The sequence below is a fragment of the Hakea prostrata genome, chromosome 3, assembly GCF_041222555.1.
Source record: "Hakea prostrata isolate BN-2017 chromosome 3, UWA_Hpros_2, whole genome shotgun sequence".
In the NCBI taxonomy this organism is placed as follows: domain Eukaryota; kingdom Viridiplantae; phylum Streptophyta; class Magnoliopsida; order Proteales; family Proteaceae; genus Hakea; species Hakea prostrata.
This window is the reverse complement of record NC_142602.1, coordinates 15,905,854-15,929,201: the sequence shown is the minus strand read 5'-3', so window position 1 is coordinate 15,929,201 and position 23,348 is coordinate 15,905,854. Positions and strand designations below refer to the sequence as shown.

Here is a 23,348-nt window from a genome sequence, read left to right as displayed (position 1 = left end):
AATCCATGGATGGAGAGAATAGTTACATCGAGGGCTGAAATGGTTCATTGAGCAATTCACATTCAAAGTATGTGACCTTTCGAAGTAAATTTGCAAGTAAACATTGCTTCTGTTACGCCCACGTAACCTCCTACAGATAAACTACTGAAATATTTACAATTAAGACCAACTCGAAGAAGGATCTGCCGAGAAAAACGATTGTATCCTATGAGCTCTCCAAGTACTTCCAGTTTCTAATGAGTTCTCCGATAAAGTCACCATGATCTCGTACCAATTCTAAAGGCAACTCTTAAGTATTTCAATGAAGGACACCAGGTCATGAAACTAAAAAAATTAGAAAGAAGACGAAATGATGGGGACAAGAACAAAGTTTTTTAGAGAAGTTACTCGTTTGCTATAATGTGCAGAGAGAGCCTCTGAGCTGCAGTGGTCAGGAAGAACAACAGTGACAGCAGACTTACGACTTCGGTTGACAAGTTTAATGAAGCCTGTGAGAGAAAATCTAATGATTCGGTATTGTTTTGCGACTCTTAACGCAAATTCATGGTTTGAGGAATTCCAAGGGAGATCCAAAGGAAAACGAAGTACTTTCCAACATTCAGGATCGAGAGAAGCTGTGTACCAAGATTTGCAAACAAAGGGAATCTCCAATATCCAAGATTTCAATCCCACTTTCTCAAATATTACAAGTGATACGACTGTTATTGTTTAGGGTTTAAGCAGAAGATTGCTTAAAGCATTACACCCCGAGTATTTAGTTGGAATATCCATACCATTGCACTGTCAATGCCGTCTGCAAGAGTCGAACCCATAACCTCTCCACTGAGAAGTATGGATCTCACCACTCAATCAACCCTGCATTGACGAATCCCTCAACAATCTCCTCATGTGTTTTACACATGGCTCTAGCATTAGTCCCAAAAATGTAATGTTCAAACTTAATATAGAATCATTCATAACTTTCTAAGAAGAATAATATCCAATTAAATTCAAATATCCTTTTGGTCACCTTGGGCAGACTTCAATAGAGAACCAAGAGAAAGCAATCCAAATAACCCAAGCACAAAGAAGCTACTTGCTTCTGCTATGTTATTAGGGGAATTGTTCAATATGATTCTGCAACATATATAGGTCCAAGATTGTTCGGCTCTCCACCATTATCTTGTATAAGCATCTTACAAATGCTTGCAATTCTCTATACAATGAAAATACTTTTACTTACATAACTGCCACTAGGCTGGACGTTTAATTGATTTCTTCACAAATGTGAATGTATAATATACAACATACCACAGCCAGAGGTAAGCCAGCCATCTTGATCAGGAGGGAATTGTGTGTAGGAAAAGTAAGTTCAGCATCAATATTTTGCACCTGATACAGAATATGAGAAGAAAAGCTTGTCCAGTTGCCCTCATCTATTGAAGTACCATAGCCGACGTCTCCAAGCAGAATATAATCTCTCTCTATTTTCACTCCATAGAAATCTCAATTGTCGGACAAAAAACAATGCTGCAGAAGTACTTGTAAATCAGACAGGAACCCTATATGATGGATCCACCATTTTCAAGATAAACAAGTTTCCTTTGTCACCTCTAGAAACGCTGCATCAATAAAGGAAACATAAAATATCACTCTCATGAACCAGAGCAGTTTTGGACAAAAGATGCAAGATTTGATCTCATAACTGACAGACTATAGTTAAAAAAAAGTAGGTCATGTTGCCTCTTTAGTTCATGCCCAACAATCATCATGCTGTTGTAATGCGGGACAAATTCTTACAATGCTTGTTCAAATAGCTTGAGCTGTCAAGGTCTTAAGAGCCACCAATGAAGCATATCAACATACAACACTAACCCCCAGCATTTTCAGGTCCACACACATTCTCTCACACATATAAATCACCATGCATGTGGCACCATGGGGGCACAAGGCAGAAGCACAAAACACAACAAACGTCTCTTACACTAACCAGAATGAACACAAATTTCTGGTTCTGATACTAAGTTATGACTACTTGCCCCAAAAGCTCGAGTTGTTAATGAGGGCCACAACAATGAATATCAACAAAAGAAAACACATTGAAAGCAAGCTCTAAAGTAACTCAAGAATTTCTGGGCTCTCCATTATTTCTTAAAGAGCCACTAAAGGTTTTAACCATTTTCAAAGATTTTCCATAAATTGCCCGAGTGTGAAAAACAGAATCTGAATCTGAAAGTAAATGTCTGCCACTTTAGATCAATCACTTCCAAATTTAAATGATCTGATTCACTTTCCTGGCAATGGTACAATGGTATTCCACCCTTATAGGTCATCAGTTTGTGAAATAAAGAAATGACAAGTGAAAAAATGCTGTAGAAAAAATTTCTACTATATTTGCAACTTCATTCTCATGTTAAAGACATTATTTGCTAGTTTTCAACCCCCCACCTACCCTTTTCAAAACGCCAAACCAGAGTTTAAAATTCAGGATCCATGGCAGGATCCGAACCAGATAATCCACCTGAGTTCAGCTAAGTTTGGAAGGGAAACTTGGGGCATCAGCTGGATGAAATCAACCACCACTCTGATCAGTGATACTTTACAGTCTTAACACCACGGTGAAAACTATATCAAATTAAATATTCAAACAATGTTACAAGTATAGTTTCTCAAACCCTCCTCAAGTCCTCTCCATGTTTGATGATAGATCACATACATTTAGATTACAGTTGTTAGCTAATGATTTGCAGAAAAGAAATGGTAAGACATATCTTCAAGATCACATAGAATACACCTAGTTATCTTGACTTACCGCAACTCCTCATCCAAGTATGTGATTTCCAATTCACCAAGCCGAGCTCTTTCAGGTGCCTTAACAGGTATCTGAATAACATAAAATTAATGATTAATAAATCACACAGAAATAGAACTCTTTTTTGGGCAATGTAAGAAAGGAACCACCAACAAAGATTCTGCAAAGAAAATAGAGCATTTTCCATTGAATTCACCCCATCCTCCCAATACAAAAATTCATCCCAATAACAAACTCCATAGGTGTTTTATTCCCTGAGTTCTGGGACAATGGAAAGCCAAAAAACTTCCCTACTCTTGTTAGTTTTCCATGTCCTCAAAAATTAAAGAATGATTTCTTTCTCCAAAGGAATCAGCACACAGCAATGTCCAAATATCAAGCTATTTAAGGCTCTCATCCAATCCCCACCACCGGGTAACTTCCCACATGGCAGCTGCAAACTTTTATCTTGCAAACATATAATTGACATCATCCTCAAATTCAGGACATGACCTACACTAATAATAAGAGTCTTCCAACTTTTAATGAGAATATCAGTTTTCATACTTTTTTCTTTCAGATCCAATCAAATCCTTCACATATAGAATGCCAAACTTCTGATAATTCTGCATGGATACATATTCTGACATCTGTGAATACCTAATACATAAGCATACTTTTCGAAATGTAGGACACAACAGGAGCAAAAAGGGAAATTTAAAATTCAAAATTCAAAAATTAAAACCACAGAATCTCATTGCATCACAATGCTTCCTCAATTAAACCTAGGAGCCATCAAGATCCATTCATTGTAATGCATTTTCACAAGAGAAATGAAAGAACATGTTTGTGTTACATAACAAATTGTATTATATATCTTCATAGAGAAATTAAAAAATAAAATGAAAGAGTATGATATTGTCAGAAAGAGAATTGAACATATTTCCCATTGCAAGAATTGAGCAATTATAATGGTGAAGCAGTATTAGTATAAACAAAACGGAATGCAAATATCAACATTAAATGAAATTTTTTAATACTGCTCTTAATAAGCACATATATGATTACAATAGAACATAGACACAGCAGTTCATATCCACCAGAAATAGATAACTACTAGAAGATTAGACCTCCAAAAACAAAAGTTTACCAAATTGAACTGGAATGAATTTTAATTCCAATATCAAATACATAATACATCAATAGCATTGAAGGAATTGCTTTCCATCTGCTTAAACCCTCACCATCATACATCAAAATTTTCTGACAAATTAATTGACATCAACAACAATTAGAAATTACTCACCAGGCCCAAAATTTTGAAATAATCAAATTTAACAGCCACCTTTCTTGAATTAAGAGGAATTAAATCAGCTGTGACCTGCAAAAACATTGCAGTGAACTTGCTAGGAAACTTAAAATCATTATGTGTACAAATAATATTCGTCCAAGTGTCTGATATAGTAAGCAAGGGTTTATACATACTCAGCACTCTCAGAAATGAAGTTATATACATATAAGACCGTACAAAAACATGGTGAGTTATTCCTGTGAAGAATAAAATGCAAAATTATGCAATCACGAAGGAGTTCAATCAACCAAAAAAATTGATCCCCAGTCCCCCTTCAAAAGCCTGTTAAAGATCAATTATCAAGAAGACAGAAACCCAAAAATATGCTTATAGATCATGAGTAAGTAACGAGCAGTTCAAGTAAGTTTCCCAAGCAACATCATGTACAAGATAAGCTCGTTTAGCCAATCCAAGCTCAAAAATGGTCTAATGAGCCAATAATATCTCATCAGAAGGCCAAAGCAAAGGCCAATGTCAAGCCTAGATGGATCCTGTTCCACGTATCCACTCTATCTGGGTTTGTATCATCCAATAAAACAGAAGCAGTGGAGCTTCTTTCTCAAGTTCGTCCCTGGCCATGTTTAGCTTCTCCATGCACTTTTGTCTGTCCACAATCAACTCAAACCATATAGCTACAGTCAAAATCCTACGAAAGAAATCCAATTTGAAAATGGCCTCCAGGAAACACTGATGCAATGCAATCACATAACCTCTAAACCATTTTCCAGTACAAGCAACTTGCTGGGAGTAATAGGAAAGGCTTTCCATTACTTTAATTCACAATGAGAGGGATTTACCAAGTTTTTTTTCTTTTAAACGTCACCACAGATATTGTCTAAGCAGGCATCAGATTGCAACATGTTGAAAGAAACGATTGTGGTGAATGGCTTATTGATCCATGATCTCAAGCCCTCTATTTATAATTAAGTGGAAAGTAGAGTATTACAAAGAATAGAATTTTACATGAATGCAAACTCTAATTTAACTCCTATACAAACTCTTATTAGACTCTTAATAGAATCCAACACTCCCCCTCAAGTTGAGGCATAGATATTAGTCATGCCCAACTTGCCTATAATAGGAAGGAAATCTCTTTCTTTCAAACCCTTAGTGAAAACATCTGCTACTTGGTCTCCAGATCTTACAAAACACATGCAGATAAGCCCTTGTTCCAACTTTCCTTTGACAAAGAACCTATCAATTTCAATGTGCTTAGTTCGATCATGTTGCACCGGATTATTAGCAATACTAATAGCAGCCTTGTTGTCACAATATAACATCATAGGGTTTGGAACTTGGACTCCAATATTTTGCAGCAAGCCTTTCAACCATAGTAGCTCACAAACTCTACGAACCATAGCTCTATATTCAGCTTCAGTACTAGATAAAGCTACCACATTTTGTTTCTTACTTCTCCAAGTAATTAGATTACCTCATGTGGAAAATCTTAGAATCATATCATAATATTTTATTAGTATCTTTAATCTAAGTAGATCAGATTGTAATATTCTATTATAGGTATTTTTCTTATTATTGCAATCTTCTATTCTAGGTAGATTACTCATTGATTGTAATCTTCTATTCTAGGTAGATTTCTCACTGATTGTAATCTTCTATTCTAGGTAGATTTCTCATTTATTCTAATCTTCTAGGTAGGATATTCTTTCCTATTTCATAAATAGCAGTTGTGTATATATTGATTGTAAAGTTCTGAATAAGATACTGAAGAACCAAACATTTCAATTCTTATTTCGTCATGGCATCAGAGCCAACCAATCTTGGGATTGCTGTCTAGCTTTCAGGCCTTCATTGCCTTTAATCTCTGGTGTTTCCGCCCACACGAGATTATTCTTCCTTTGGCCTTTATCGCCATTCTTTATTCTGCTCTGTTCTGTTTATTTTTCCTTACTTGAAAAACATATTTTTTATTTCTCCGCCTTATCTGTCATTCTATTGCATCTTTGGTTACTATTTCACATACTATTTTTAAGCACCTACAAAGAGTATGTCAGAACCAAGAGAGGTTACTTTCGGGACTGCATTTGATCAGAAAATAAAAAATCTGCAGAATGGAGAATTGCAAAACAAAGACAATCTATGGTGTACCTACTACAAGAAAGCTCGTCACACACGGGAAAGATGCTTTGGAAACTTCATGGTAAACCTCCTAGCCGAGAGTGGCGGCACAAAGGAGAGCAATCCGGAAATAATGGTCGGGCGCATGTTACATCTGCACAAAGCAACTCGAAGTCACTAATAAAGAGGTTGCTAGCCTTAATCAGGAGGACATAGAACGTGTAAAAACTCTTTTGAGCAACCTTAACAAAAAACCAGGTACATGTTCTTTGGCATATTCAGGTGAGTTTCCACTTTCTATTGGATTAAATGTCTCTAATAATTCTCTTCCAAGCCCCTGGATCATAGATTCAGGTGCAACTGACCACATGACACACTCACCAAATCTTTTCACCACATATTCTCCCTGTCCAAGTAGTAGGAAGATAGCTACTGCTGATGGCTCGTTAACTATTGTGGCTGGAACTGGAAATATTGAGCTCAACTCATCCCTCACCTTGAAAAATGTCCTACATGTTCCTAGACTATCTACAAATCTCGTTTCTGTGAAGAAACTCACGCAAGATTTACATTGTAATGCAGTCTTTCACCATAGTCATTGTATATTTCAGGACAAGGATTCGGGGAGGACGATTGGACATGCTAGAGAAAGGGATGGACTCTACTACCTTGAGGCACCAAGCCAATCACATGCTACTAATGGTAGTCCTTCTCAAACCAATAAAGAAAAAAATCTGGCTTTACCATCACAGACTTGGACATCCTTCCTTTAGGGTAATCAGTCTTTTGTTTCCTTCTTTGTTTCAAGGCATACATGTCGATGAGTTTCATTGTGATGTGTGTGAGCTTGCTAAACACAAGCGTGTACCACTTCCTTTAAGCAAGAAAAGAAGTTTCATCCCCTTTTATCTCATTCATAGTGATATTTGGTGTCCTTCTAGAATTCCTAATGTGTCTGGGGCTAGGTGGTTCGTGTCATTCATTGATGATTGCACTCGTGTCTCATGGATTTTTCTACTCAAAAACAAATCCAATGTTAGTTGTGTTCTTCCCAACTTCCATTCCATGGTTAAAAACCAATTTGGAGTTAGTATAAAAAGATTTAGATCTGATAATGCCAGAGACTATTTCAATCAAATTCTAACTCCATTCTTTCAAAGGGAGGGAATTATACATGAGTCATCGTGCGTTGATACCCCATAACAAAACGGAGTAGCTGAATGGAAAAATGGCCACCTTCTTGATGTAATTAGAGCCTCCCTATTCCAATACAATGTGCCTAAGTCATTTTGGGGGGAAGCAGTCCTCATAGCAACTCATCTCATAAATCAGCTGCCTTTGAGAGTCTTAGGATTCAAGAGTCCAATGGATGTCCTTTCCCAATTCTACCCAAACCTAAAAACGACAAATAACCTTGTTCCTCGAATTTTTGGGTGTGTCTCATTTGTTCATATTTATGGATCACATCGGGGTAAATTAGATCCTAGAGCACTAAAATGTTTATTTATAGGATATTCCTCCACTCAAAAGGGCTATAAGTGCTATCACCCTCCTTCAAAACGGTTCTATGTTTCCATTGATGTCACTTTTCATGAACATAAGTCTTATTTTTCCACACCTCATCTTCAGGGGGAGCATTCAATAATGGAAGATAAGAATGGGAATTCCTTACTTGACTTAGAGTTCACTCCCAAATACTTCACTATGTCACCTGAGTCAAATTGTGAACAACCTAAACTTGTGTCAGACTCACCTGTGTCAAACTGTGAACAACATGAACATATGTCAAACTTCGAAATGAATGAGGTGTTCTCAAGGAAGAAGAATCTTGTTCCAGAATCAGTGCAAGTTCAAGACTCCAATCCAAATTCTGGAAATGAGGTACAAATGACTAATCCTTCACTACAAACCGAATTCGATGTGCCCATAGATAGTAATGAACTAGACCTTCCTATTGCCATTTGGAAAGGCACTAGAGAATGCACAACGAAACCCATGTACCCTATTGCCCAATTCTTGTCCTTTAAACATTTTTCCCATCTCATAGAGCCTTTTTGGTAAGCTTAAACACCATTGCCATTCCTAACACCTTATCTGAGGCTTTATCCAATAAGGAGTGGAAGCAAGCTATGAATGTGGAGATGGAAGCATTAGAAAGCAATGGAACATGGGAACTTGTAAGGTTACCAAAAGGGAAGAAACCTGTGGGGTGCAAATGGGTATATATACATTGAAGTATCGAGCAGATGGATCTTTAGAAAGGTACAAAGCAAGGTTGGTAGCCAAGGGCTACACCCAGACTTACGGGATTGACTACCTTGAAACATTTGCTCCAGTTGCAAAAATGAATACTGTCAGAATCTTACTATCCTTGGCGGCAAATTATGGTTGGGACTTGCAACAGTTTGATGTTAAAAATGCATTCTTGCATGGTGAACTAAAGGAAGAAATTTACATGGAGGTTCCACCGGGTTATGAGAAGGATTTAGCTACTAATATTGTATGCAAGTTAAAAAAGGCCTTATATGGACTCAAACAGTCACCATGGCATGGTTTGGCAGATTTACTAAAGTCATGATTAGTATGGGATACAAGCAAAGTCAAGGAGACCATACATTGTTCATCAAGCACTCATCATCTGGGGGAGTCACAGCACTACTTGTGTATGTTGACGACATAATAGTGACAAGAAATGAAGAAAAAGAGAAACAAAATTTGACTCAATGCTTGGCTAAGGAATTTGAGACCAAGGCTTTAGGAAGATTAAAATACTTCCTTGGCATTGAAGTTGCTCACTCTCAACAAGGCATTTTCATCTCTCAACAAAAGTATATCACTGATCTCCTTAAAGAAACAGGGAATGGCCGCGTGTAAACCAACCAAGCACTCCAATAGATCCCAACAAGTAAACTTGGTAATGCAGAAGATGTTGTTGTGGACCGAGAGATGTATCAAAGACTAGTAGGAAGACTAATCTACTTGTCTCACACAAGGCCAGACATAGCATATGCAGTTAGTGTAATCAGCCAATTCATGCACAGTCCAAAGGAAATTCACTTGCATGCAGCTCACCGTGTGCTACAATATTTAAAAGGGACGCTTGGAGAGGCCTTTTATTTAGAAGGAATAAAGGAATGATACTAGAAGCATACACTGATGCTGATTATGCAGGGTCAGTAGTAGATAGAAGGTCAACCATAGGATATTGCACATTTCTTGGTGGCAATCTTGTGACATGGAGGAGCAAGAAGCATAATGTTGTGGCTCGGTCAAGTGCAGAAGCCGAATTTCGTGCAATGGCTCAAGGAATATGTGAATTACTTTGGTTGAAGATTATCTTAGAAGACCTAAAGGTTGAATGGGGTGGACCAATGAGACTCTACTGTGACAACAAATCAGCAATCAGTATAGCACATAACCCTGTTCAACATGACTGAACCAAGCACATTGAGATTGACAGACAGTTCATCAAAGAGAAGCCGGATAGCGGACTGATTTGTACGCCGTATGTGTCTACACATAGTCAACTTGCTGATGTACTTACTAAAGGATTGAGCGGCTCTCACCTTTCAAAAATGCATATCCAAGTCGGGAATGGAGAATGCCTATTCACCAGCTTGAGGGGGAGTGGAAAATCTTAGAATCATATCATAATATTTTATTAGTATCTTTAATCTAAGTAGATCAGATTGTAATATTCTATTACAGGTATTTTTCTTATTATTGCAATCTTCTATTCTAGGTAGATTACTCATTGATTGTAATCTTCTAGGTAGGATATTCTTTCCTATTTCATAGATAGCAGTTGTGTATATATTGATTGTAAAGTTCTGAATAAGATACTGAAGAATCAAACATTTCAATTCTTATTTCATCACCTCCAATAAAGGTACAGTAACCTGAAATTGACTTCCTGTCTGGAGATCCAGCCCAATCTACATCAGTGTATGCTTCTACTTTTAGATTATCAGTGGGTGAGAAAAGTATTCATTTTCCAGGAGTTCCCTTCAAATACTGAAGTATTCTGATAACAGCCTTCATATGAGCTAAATATGGATCATGCATGAATTGACTCACTATACCTACAGCATAAGCGATGTCTGGCCTGGTGTGGGACAAGTAAATAAGCTTCCCTAGCAGCCTTTGGTATCATCTTTTGTCCACTGTTCTCCCTCTTTTTCTTTAAGTTTAGCTCCAGCTTCAATAAGGGTATCAACTGCTTTACACCCCAACATTCCCACTTCTGATAATAAATCTAGGACATACTTTCTTTTGGATAGGAATATACCTTTATTTGATCGGGCCACCTCAATCCCTAAGAAATATTGTAACTTCCCTAGATCTTTAATTTCAAACTCTCTGCCAAGAAAGTCCTTCAACTTTTGAATTTCTTCACCATCATTCCCCGTGATGACAATATCGTCTACATAGACAATGAGAAGTGTGATATTAGTACTTGACTTCTTGACAAATAGTGTATGATCAGCATTGCTTTGCTTGTACCCAATAAAAGTCATTGCCTTCAGGAGGCATCCAAACCAGCATCTAGGAGACTGTTTTAACCCATAAAGTGACCTCTTCAATCGACAAACTTTCCTTGCAGTATTGTCATCGGAGAAACCATGTGGGATTTCCATATAGACCTCTTCTGCTAACTCCCCATGTAAGAAGGCATTCTTTACGTCTAGTTGGTGCAAGTTCCAGTCTTTGTTCACAGCTACAGACAACAAAACTCTGACAGTGTTTAGTTTCGCAACAGCGGCAAAGATCTCCTGATAATCAATCCCATAGGTCTGGGTAAACCCCTTTGCAACTAGTCTAGCTTTCAACTTGTTGGCTGATCCATCCATATTTTGTTTAACCACAAATACCTATTTGCAGCCCACTAGTTTTTTTCCTGGAGGAAGTGTAACCAACTCCCAAGTGTCATTTTTTTTCATTGCCTGCATTTCCTCTACCATAGAGGCCTTCCATCTCTTATCAGCATAGGCTTCCTGCCAACTTTTAGGAATAGATACAGATGACAGAGAGGATATGAAAGCACGGTAGGAGTCAGACAAAGAGTTATAAGAAACATATTTACTATTTAGCTATGTAATGTTGAGTACAAGATTTGAACCCTTTTCTAACAGCAATAGAAAGATCAAAAGAAGATACCTCAATAGAATCTGATTCTAGAGCAGGAGACTGAAGTGGTAACGTATCACCTTTCTCCACCTGCTTTAGCCGGTTGTATTTCTTCCTTTGATAAGTCTGTACCTCCTTATTCTGGGTCAATTTGGTTTTGAAAGACCCCAACAATGTGTCTCACAGGAGTGGTCTCCCCCTGGCTAGGTTCTTCACATGGTTCAGAAATCGAAGGGGGAGGATTAAAGTCCTCAGGCATACTGGCCGAAGTCTCCACCTGGTCAGGAAACTCTTCTGAGACTCTTAAGTTGTGTTGGTGTGTGATAGGAAGATCTAAAAACGGAAAGAACACCTCTCCTCTAGGACTCTCCCCCTGGAGAGGTGTATAGTAAGGGCAAAACTCATGAAAAATTACATCCATGGATACAATGGTTTTCCTGGAAGGAGGATGATAACATTTGTACCCTTTTTGAGTAGAATACCCCAAAAATATGCAGCGTAGGCCGCGGGGAGCCAGCTTACTCGATGGGTCATGGATTCCCGCATAACACACACATCCAAAAACCTTTGGGGGAATAACAAAAGAAGAGGCTCCCTGAAGAATCTCATTAGGACATTTAAAACCAAGTATCCTACTGGGCATCATATTCATAAGGTAAGAAGCAGTGAGTATAGCATCACTCCAGTATTGGTCAGGTACATTCATAGCAATCATAATGGAACGGGCTATCTCTAAGAGATGCCGATTCTTCCTTTCGGCAACCCAATTTTGGGCAGCCGTATCAACGCAACTGGTTTGATGTATTATGCCAGATATCTTTGAAATTCACCGTCAATATACTCTATGCCATTGTCACTGCGAAGGATCTTCACAATGGCATTGAACTAAGTTTTAATCATATTATGAAAATCACGAAAACATCGGAAAACCTCATTTGTTTGTTTTAAAAGATAAATCCATGTAGAACAAGAGTGACAATCAATAAAAGTAACAAAGTACCTATGGCCAGTAATAGGCACACGTCAACAGGGCCCCACACATCAGTATGAATTAGCATAAAAGGAACAGGTTTTCTATTATGAAGAGAAGGTAAATAGGTAGAACAAGTCTGCTTCGCAAAAATGCAGGCTTCACAAAAAAAATTATCCTCATTACAAGAAGAAACCAAATCAGGAAATATTTTCCTAAGAGTTCCTAGAGGGGGATGACCTAGCCTACGGTGTCACTGATGAAGGTCTGATATTACCGAATGGACCAGATTAGAAGATGTAGTCAAAGCAGAAGTAGATCCTCCAATCGGCTCGAGCAAATAAAGTCCATTGTCTAGTTTACCACTTCCAATCTCCTTCCCCGTGACCAGATTCTGGAAGACACAGTAAGATGGGAAAAAGGTCATTTTACAATTCAAGTCATGTGTAAGACTACTGATAGAGAGCAAGTTAGTAGAGAAAGGGGGAACATGTAAAACTGTAAACAAAGAAAGTGATGGAGAATGCTGAATGGTCCCTTTTCCAGCAATGGAAGAATAGGAGCCATCAGCAATGCGAACTTTATCCTTTCCAGAAGTTGGAGAATATTGAAAGAAAGAGGTGGATAAACCTGTCATATGATCTGTGGCTCCTGTATCAATGATCCAAGGAGTAGAAACTGAAGAAGCTTGAAAGCCTGTAAAAGTTTTACCTGAAGTAGCAAGGTAGGAGTTGGTATGGGTAGTAGAGGAAGCAGTGTTCGAAGCTGTACTAGCGGTAGAAGACTGCATAATACGTCGCAGAGTAACAAACTCCTCTTGTGAAAAACCAACGTCTGCAGAGGGCGTGGTGGAAACTGTGTCAGAAAGATAAGCCTTTGGTTTTCCCTTTCTTTGTGCTTGTTTTTGTTCAAAATCAGCATGCTTCCCAAGCAGTTTCCAACAATTTTCCTTAGTATGATATGGTTTGTGACAGTGTTCACACTTGACAATCTCCTTAGCCAGATCAGATTTAGTGCTAACATGTATCAAAACTGATTTCTCCATAATAGGAGTATGAAGCATGGCTAATCGACGACTTTCCTCACACTGAACAAGAGCATAAGACTGTTCTAGTGTAGGAAAGGGAAAACGACTTAAGACTTGTACTCTGATCTGATCATACTCCACGTTCAAACCTGCCAAGAAGTCATATACTCGAATCTTATCAATGTGCTTCTTATAAGTCGCCACATCATCTGAATTAGTGGGGTGATAATCCCCATAATGATCCAACTTTTGCCAAAGAGATCGCAACTCAGCATAATAGTGGGCCACAGTTAGTTCCTTTTGAGTAGTCTCATGAAGCTTCTTTCGTAGCTCATAAACATGTGGATCATTCCCCAACTGTCCATATGTTTCATTAGTAGCCTTCCAGATTTGGGCCGCAGTATCAAGTAATAGATATCCACGGGCAATATTTGGAATCATGGATTTCAAGAGAAATGACATAATAAGAGAGTCATTCGAGATCCATTTATCCTGTGAAACGCCTATGGTAGTAGGTTTGATAGTGGTGCCCGTAATGCATCCAACAAGTCCTCTTCCAGCAATAGTCAAGTAAGCAGATCGGGACCAAATTAAATAATTTGTCCCATCAAATCTTACCAAAAGAGGATGAAGAGAGGGGTAATGTTCAGGGCTGGTGGGAGCAGTAGTACCATCAATAGTGGCCATGTTGAAAAAATTGTCTGCAGTTCTTCAGTCTTCACCTGGTAGTGGTTCGATGGAAGAAGCAGACCTGGCGTCGATGAACTTTTTTTTTTCTTTTTTCCTTTTTGTTTCTTTGGTCGATGGCGGAAGCAAGGATTAAGCAAATCTCTGTTTGGTGCGATGGGATGTTGCAGATGAAGAAGAGATGTTGCAGATGAAGAAGAAGAAGCTTGGTTGTAGCGGTGATTGTTCTTCTCTTCTTCTTTATTTTTTTCTTCCGGTCTTCGAGGTTTGCAACAGCAGCGGTGATTGTTCTTCTCTTCTTCTTTAATTTTTTTTTTCTTCCTGGTCTTCGAAGTTTGCAACAGAAAAGATCGTGCACTGAAGAACGAGAAGAACGATGGTTTCGAAGGGTTTGAAAGAGAGAAAAAAATCCTAATCGAATTTAGGCTCTGATACCATGTTGAAAGAAACGATTGTGGTGAATGGCTTATTGATCCATGATCTCAAGCCCTCTATTTATAATTAAGTGGAAAGTAGACTATTACAAGGAATAGAATTTTACATGAATGCAAACTCTAATTTAACTCCTATACAAACTCTTATTAGACTCCTAATAGAATCAAACACAACATGTGTCAATCCAAATATCCAATGGTTAATATTACTTTTGAACTTTTTTTAATTTCAAAAAGTTCTTACAATTACATCTATCCATCCCTGAAAAATCTTAAATTCACAAAATGAAACCACCAAAAAGAACAAGATTTTACTCATTTAAACCCTAGCCATGAACAACTATGATCAAGCTTCCAAGGCTAACTGACTTCCCTGTAATGTCTGAGTGTAACAACAACAACAACCAATAGAGCCCTAGCCAGAGCAGCACCATTGAGTCTTCTTGCCGGAAGGGTTTTCTCTGGCATTGATTGTACCTCCTTCAGCTTTGAACCTTGATCTGTTACATCGTAGTGTTGGTGCTGGTGGCACCATTGCTGGCCGAGGTGCTGGACTTAGTGGTGGGTTTGCCTGGGTTCTCATTCCACCACCATTCTCATCCTCATCATCGATGACAACAACAGGCTGCCACAACAGATTGGATTTTTGGAAGTTGCTTAATACAGGATTTCTGGAGCAGTGTGGGAATCAGATAGATTTTTTTTGCTCTGATTCACAGTTCTTGCTCCTTTTTCTTTAATAAAGAACAAGTGGAAAGAAAAAAATGAAAAGCGAGAAGGCTAAGTCCAGAATTATTATGTAAATATGTAAGAACTTATTTATTTATCAGAACCACTACTTTAACCTTCAACATTTTTCAATTTTCCCATTCAATAAAGTACTTGATGTTATCTATTCAGATCTCATGTTATCTTTTCTTTAATTTGGCCCCTCGCATTAACATGATGGTCAGCCATAAGAATGTGTGAAACACTTTTCCCTAGAGAAGGTAAGTATCACCGTAACCACCGCAACCAAGACAAGGGCAGTGGAGAAGATGGAATAGATGAATTGGGTCACCAGAGCCATGGGCAACAATAACAGGGGCTAGGGCTAGGAATGTGGACTCATTTTTTGAATTTCGGATCTCCATGAATGGGTAAATGAAATTTTTGAAACTTTGAAACTTAAAAATTATTAGAGCTAATCTCATTCATTGGGTATTTAAGTTTGCACTTGTGATCTGACATATGTGTGGACGATATCCGCACTAACATGAACAAAAATGCAATATATAGCTTACAAAAACAACTTTGCTCCCCTATGCTCGACCACATCCGCAAAAAGTTTTTGCTTCAACTCTGGAAGGGCAAGCTCATTTCTTTCACTAGTCAAGTCATGCTCATTCGCTTTGTACTCCATTCTTCCTACCTCTATTGGTGTGGTATCTTCTCTATCCCCAAATCCACCATCTATGCTATGGAATCTCTCTTTGTGCTTTCCTTTGGAAGGGTCAAGAAGCCCCGCGCTTCCTTCATCTTGTTAGTTGATCGGCCACCTACCATCCAAAATTCGAAGGTGCCCTTGGTATTCGTCGTATCCTGGATGTCAATCTGGTTTGTCTCCTTAAACTCATCTGGAAAATTGTTTCCAAGCAGGATTCCATTTGGATCAATTGGGTCTACTCTTACCTTCTTAGATCCAACTCCTTTTGGTCCGCTCCCATCCCTTCCAACCCTTCTTGGGTTTGAAGAAAGCTCCTTTTGTTGAGACCGCGCACTCTCTTTGCGATCTCCACCCTTATTTCCACTAGCTCTTTAAACTCCTTTTGGCTTAATCCATGGCATCCAATGGGTATTCTTTTCACCCTCCTTGGCCCTCACACTGTCTATGACACCCGCATCCCCAAGTCCACCTCTCTTTCCTCTTTCATCTCTACTGGTTCCTAGTCCCCCCTCCCCCCACCCTAGTCTCACACAAGTCTAGGATTCGCTTCTTGCCCTTTTGGATTCCCCTCATGACCTCACTGTTTAGCTTCCGTCCCCCACCAAAATCTTCTCCACTTCCTCAACTTGGAACCTCCTTTATTCCCCTTCCCCCCAGCCCTCTTGGCCCCCTTTGGTTTGGTTTAAAGGTCACATTCCCTGTCATTCCTTAATCCTTTGGAGAGCCCTAAACCTTGCCTTCCCCACCCAGTCCCTCCTCATTAGCAGTCATATCCCAGTTAACCCCAATTGCATCCTTTGTTGAAATGGTTCAGAGGACCATGAACACCTTTTCTTCTCTTGCCCTTTCTCCAGTTCCCTTTGGGGAATAGCCCTAGCTTCTATTTGGCCTCGCTCGTAGCATTCTTTTGGCTTTGCTTGGGATTGGTCTTAGTATTTGGAATTTTTTTCGGGTTCCTCCATTTGTGACCTGATTGGCAAGCTTGTTTTCTGTGCCACTGTCCATCATCTATGGTGGGAGCGAAATCTTAGAAGATGGACTTCCAAATCCTGCTCTATTGACATGATTCGAAATGCCATATATTTTGATGTTTCTGTTAGGCTTCTTTCTATCCCCCATCCCCCAAGGAACATGCTCATTGTTGTCTCCTAGGGTCTTTGCTTCTCTCTCCGGTCTCCTCCTTTAAGACTGTTTCCCCCCCCCCTCTCTTCATCCTTTGTTCCTTCTTGGCTTTCAATTTAATTATTCATTCATCCAAAAAAAAAAAAAAACAGAATGTCAAGTAGGACACCTATAGCTACACATTCTCTGGATATACCCTGCCCTAACTATTTCTCACAAGTAACTGCAGTCAACATGTGACAATAGAAGCTGTAATACTCACTATTCCCAAGATGGCATGTTAGAATGTAGATATAGGATTATTCCTGGGATCAAGAGACGACTGATTAGCACCAGTTCTATTAGTACTCCTGACACAGAAAAAAATCCAACTGCATGCAGAAAAGTTTGTTTTGAAATGTCAGATTTAAAATACCAGACTACCTTTCCCACTGGCAACCAAATGAATTTCAAAGTCAAGAATGCTTATGGTTGCAGTATTTATCAAAAGAAGAAAAGAATGCTTGCGTAATGAGTCTAATGACAATGTTAGAAAAATACAAAAGAGTTATTTCATGCCAGATGTTGCAATGGCATCAAATAACCTGCTCCAGGAGCAGCAAAATCTTGCAGACCTTCATAATATCTGAAGTCTTTTATGGGAAGCCATAATATCTGACTTGACTGCCAGAATGTTTATCTGTTACAAACTCATCATAAATGTTAAATACTCAGGTAACAGTTTCTACCGTTACTAACCGACTAAAGGCCAAAAAATAGAAACTTTTATCAGGAAAAAAGAACAACAATAAGGTCCAACATTCATTGAAAAATGTACCTGATTAAAGAAGGGCCAAGTTTCCATATTTTGGGCTCTCAATGTATCCAGGTTAATCGCCTGGTAGTTTACACGTGATCGTAATATTTTTGGCCTCTGTAAAATTTGAATTGATTAGTGCCAGTTCTGTATAGAATATTTATTAAAACAAGAGGAAAGAGTCATATGCTGACATTTTCCCATGTGTAGAAAGACGATGTTATTTAAACAGGCTAGGAAACACATAATTACAATAGATCATGAAGATAAGCAGATCTATAGCACACATAATATCTGTGGGATCATGAGGAGGGAGTCATATGTTGAGTTTTTCCCATGTGCAAAAGACGAAGTTATCTAATCAGGCTAGAACATATTAACTGCAATAGATCATGAAGATCGGGGTAAGAATATGAGCAGATTTATGGCAATGGTTGAAAAATGCTCTTTCTGAGGAAAAAAATATAGGATTCCAATATTGCCCATTATCATTTTTTGTTAGAACATTGAACTGATAAGTCTTAAATAGCAGACACGAATACAACCTGACACCCCAAAGCCTCATTGAACAAAGAACCACCAAAGAGAATAACACAAACAACAACAGCTAGGATAAGCACAAAGACAGGAAAATCTATGCAACTAGGAGAGGATTAAAATACCATATTCTAGCTCTGCAATCAAACCCCAAAACCTATTTCATAAACTGCAGCAGACAACCACTATCACATTAAGATCTTGATCACAAAAACTTTTTTCTTCATGAAACAATCAAACTCAGCCACAATTCAACAAAGACTAGAAAGATTCCTTTCTCCTAGCTGCACCCCTAATTTTCCTTTTCCATACAATTTTAGTTCCATCTACCCTTTCTTGAATTTCTCTGGTTAAAACCTAGATCAAGATATCTCTTTTCAACTCGGAATGCTTCTCTAGCCAACAGCTTAACACCTAGCCTGACAACTAAAACAATCCCTTAAGAGATAGCCTACTTGAGCTTGTAAAGCCATATGAGTGTAAACAATTAAAGCATAACAAATTCATGATGAAAGTTAAAAGTATTCAAGACATAGCAAATCTATGAAACCATGTCCTAAATGTTTTGTCCCATTCAGTTAAACTATGTAGGGACTCTTGAACCAGGTCTGAAATATCACCGAACCACCTAAAATGTCAAACCATCAGCAAATCATGGTATTGACGAGAAAAGTTTAACCAGCCCTATTTGTAGCCTCACTTATGAAAGACCTCTTTCATGCATCAGTCCAGAAATTACACCAAAAATAATGACACTAATTACATCAAATAAGCCCTTTGTCTTGCTCGTAGTTCCTCAGGAACAACCTGAAATATTCCACAAGTATGAGAAAGTGAAATTAGGGGGATATTAGATCACCCTCACGAAGCAGAATTAATCTACTTAATCCAAGCAGGGGAAACTCAAGTGCTCCATGTTCAATGACAAATCAAATCACTCGTTCGTCTGCTTTTTTAGCATTTTCAACTTCAAGAACCATCAAGTATATGCCTTAATTCCTCAACTGAACACCATTCTTACTGCCATCCACTTTTTAACATAGTAATGATGGACTATAACTCATTTGAGATCCTAACAGACCTTACTGCAGGGAGTAGAACGATGCATATATTTCAGTCTTATTTGGAAGGACATTCTCAAAGTTCTCCCCTTTATTTTCTTTTTCTTTTTTAAATAACTCTATTCTCTGGTTTTTCCTTTCTTTCTTTTGTTTCCCTAAAACAAGGTAAGTATGTTTGATTTTGATGTTATATACTATGTAATGTAGTACTATATTTGAATGATCAAAACAGTAGCCAAATAGGACCTTTCACAGGGAATCAATCTTCAGATTTGATAGACTTAAGATAGATAAAATTCAGATATAATGGAAGGCTGAAAACTGAAGTGGTAGAACAAGGATATTGGTTTAAGAACAAGGACTAACTAGGTCTTCAAAACAGCAGTATGCTATAAAGAAGAATGGATGGAACAATATAAGAGAATTAAGAGAACAATAAGGACAACAAAGTAACACCCGGGCTTCACACCGCAAGGTGGATCGATTGGATCGAACACCAACCTACCTTGATCAAACACAAGGGTTCTCCAAAGAGGAGGAATGCTAGCAAGCAATTTGATTTCAATTCATAAGTTGTGTTTTCACCACTTACATAAGTCTCTTTATATAGCATTCTAAAGAGACATAAACATTAATAGCAACATCCAACCACTAGCTAACACCACCTACCTATTAATGACTCAACTACTACCTAACTCTTGACAAAGGAGAACTCCTTTGACAATGAGTTCTCTTATTTTCAAACTAAAGCCCCTTTTATTGACTTTCTAAAAACTAGACTTAGGCTTAGGTCTAGACTATGAAGTTCAACATATGTGGGCTAACTTTAACCCACTAAAACAGCCCTACCCCATGAAAGTCATGGGCTGATTCAGGTGACAACTTTAGGCCTTTGATGGGCCTAACCCAATGGGCTTCTTCTTTCGTAAATATGTCTTCAATTCTACATCACTATGCATTTGCAACCTTTTCTTCATTTCTAGAAGAAGAAAAAATCTCTCCAATCTATCCCTTCCCCCCCCCCCAAAAAAAAAAAAAGGGTTAGAATAAAGATTGTGAACAATTAACTCCAATTGTAAACACTTGATTATGAAAGTCCAAGATAATTTTCAATTAATTGACAAGCATTTTAACAAGAAATATCTTGTATGTAACAACATGATTTGCAGTGGAAATAAAAGACCCAGAGTAACGAATTTGGCGAAGAGCAAAAGGTCTGTACTAACATCTTATGTTTGAACAGTTGGAGTCTCAGACATTCAGTATGACCTATCAAAAACAATATGTTTATTAATAACTTGAGGTTAACATCAAACCTCAGTTTGCAGTATTGACCTCGAAGTTGTATAAAGAAGCTCCCACTTTCCATTCAGCAAATTAGACTTAAGTGGCTCCTTTGTTGGATTGACTTCTTCAAGCTGACGTGCAATCTAATACCCAAAAAAAGGTCCAGAACAAAAGAACAGTAATCAAGACCTAGAATAACACGATACTTCCCCAACTTAGAATGAAATATTGTACTTCTTTCAATAAGTTAAAAAGGAATTTCTCAAACGCCATAACAAAAAAAGAGTGAAAACCTGGAGTTGTGAACTTTAGTTTTGATCACAGGAAAATCTCTGTAATTCTTAAACAATATGATTGAGGCTTACCAATCCAGTTCTTTCTTAACTTCTGAAACAAATAAAGCCTCCTAAGGTTTATAACTCATTTGTACCCATATAAAATGAGGTTGTAATTCATAAAATTCATTCTAACAAGCATAATATTTAGGAAGGACCAAGTCATCCAAAGATTTTGACTTTGTTACAAGTTACAACTAACTATGCAGTATAACTGTCTGACCAATGAAGCCTAATCTTAATATATTGTGTATTCCATGCTGAGATTATTTGTTAATACCATTTGTGCAGTTCTTTACATCGTTATGCTCATAACCTATTTGGATTTCAGCTAGGCAATTAGGCAACTCTTAAAACATTTTGCAAAAAGTACCACATAAAATGTATGCTTTTTTCCGCATGACAATATCCACAAGTATATGAGTTGCTAATCTGGCTGTCATCTTATTAGCAAACTGTATTTTTATTTTTATTTTTTTCAGGTTGAGGGGGGTTTGAGGGTGCGTGGGTGGGCAAATGAGTAGATTCTTAGTTCTTGCAATTACTCATTTGATGAGTCATGTCAAAACAAGGGTTTCTATAGATGGCCACATTTAGTACCTTACTTTGCTCAAGCAGATCCCCTCCCCTCCCCCACCCCCCAACCCAAAAAAAAAAGGCAACAACAAGAAGAAGCTTTTTCTCAACTAAATGGGGTCGGCTACAAGGATACTCCCCACCACCAAAAAAAGAAAGTGAGAAAAAGTACTTCAACCATAAAAAAATGCTGAAACAAAGTGGATATATTCTCAACCAAGAGTTTTACTATCAATCGGAGAAAATGCAACACTCCACAAATCTGAAGCTCCATTGATCCCCTGATTGCACCTTTTGAAAGAATACTAGCCATCCTGCTTTTGTAAGAAGACAAATATACCTCCTTGGGGTTCCAACATTCCAGCCATGCTCTGATAACCTCTCACAGTTGCCGTTTTCTCCTAGTCTGCAACTTCAGTAATTGGTGAATTTCAACCAGGTCGCCCTGGTTTCTTCTGTTTCTCAGGCAGCAGAAGCTAGTGGATGCTGTGTGTATATCAAAAGAGACAAGCCTCTTGTTTATCGTCCTCGTATTCCATCCAATGCCAAAAAAGATAAAAAAGGAGGGGGGTTACTATGGGTGTTGAAACCAAGAGACTGATATTGGATACCAGTGGTGACATGAAGTCATTAAATTTGGAGATGAAAAATGAGCAGATGTGACAAATAAGCCACATCAGCTTACCTCTTTTATGTCTCACTTGGTAACAATTGAGTAATTACCAAAGGACTGTATCTATCTCAATGATCAACGGATGCCAACAAACTGGGTTCTAATAATCAAACTATCATCATCAATATTCCACATCTTTGTCATCCGGACACAAACATTCAGATAGAACCCAAGTTCCTGTATATGGTCAGCCACATCAGTGAATCATTTGCCTTCTATCTAATGGTGCTTGCTTTATACTTATATTTCTAGCAACCATTCTTCTACATAGTCATTGCAATTCGGGAAGAGTTCCGTCAATGGGAGAAAATTAACTGGATTAATGTAAGCATGTCCTCAATGTCACAGTCCGCTTCTCAATAATCGAGACAGAGATCATCCATAGAATCCAAATTGGAATTCCATTTTCCACGATTTTGAGGTGTTTATTCAGTTTTTGGTAATACTTCTCATACATATTAGTATATTACTAATTCACTATCTCTAAAACATCAGCACACAACCAACGAAATCTTGAATTTTCGGTTTTCACAAAAAGTAGAACTCTGGGTTTCATGAGAGACGCTATTCGGTGCTCGAAAACTCTACACTGGAATCAAAGTTTTAATCTTATACGGTGTTTGAAGCTTACCTGATCAACTCGTTGTTGGTCTTCAGGAGAAGCATCCGCACCACGATCAAGCGGAGCAATGGTCTCAAGAAGTTCATCCTTGCGGGTTTTAGTGTCTTTACCATTGGTCAAGAGTGATTGAAGGAAAGAAACTCCAGTCCTCCATTTCAGAGGACCTGCAGAGCTACCTAACTTGTAGCTTTCGGTTTTGCAGCTGGGTTTTGCAGGGAAGCAGACAGAGGTGGATGAAGAGTGAGCATGGATAGCAGGAAAGAGAGAAGGGTTTGGTTGGAGTGATGCTGTGAGGGCGACAGAAGGAGCAACAGAAGATGATAAGGCCATGGACTGATACTGCATGCGGTTGTGAATAATTTCAGTGGAGTTGGTGATGGCATAATTAAGGAATTGCTTAGCAGACTCGGCCCAGACTCGGTTTGTCCCCTTGATTTTTTCTGGAGCGGGTTCCAGAAACTGTGTGGTTCA

General features: G+C 38.3%; 1 protein-coding gene across 1 annotated transcript; it reads right to left on the bottom strand.

Annotated features, from left to right (window-relative positions):
- Nucleotides 1-1,033: 1,033 nt before the first annotated feature.
- On the bottom strand, nucleotides 1,034-23,260 carry LOC149021173 (putative plastid-lipid-associated protein 4, chloroplastic). The gene is made up of 6 exons (XM_089149433.1): nucleotides 22,887-23,260; nucleotides 20,701-20,814; nucleotides 17,808-17,903; nucleotides 4,077-4,151; nucleotides 2,792-2,862; nucleotides 1,034-1,601 (listed from the first exon to the last, which is right to left on the bottom strand). Exons 1-6 carry the CDS (start codon nucleotides 23,220-23,222, stop codon nucleotides 1,529-1,531), a joined length of 765 nt encoding a protein of 254 aa, XP_089005559.1. The 5' UTR covers nucleotides 23,223-23,260; the 3' UTR covers nucleotides 1,034-1,528.
- Between the last annotated feature and the right edge of the window lie 88 nt (nucleotides 23,261-23,348).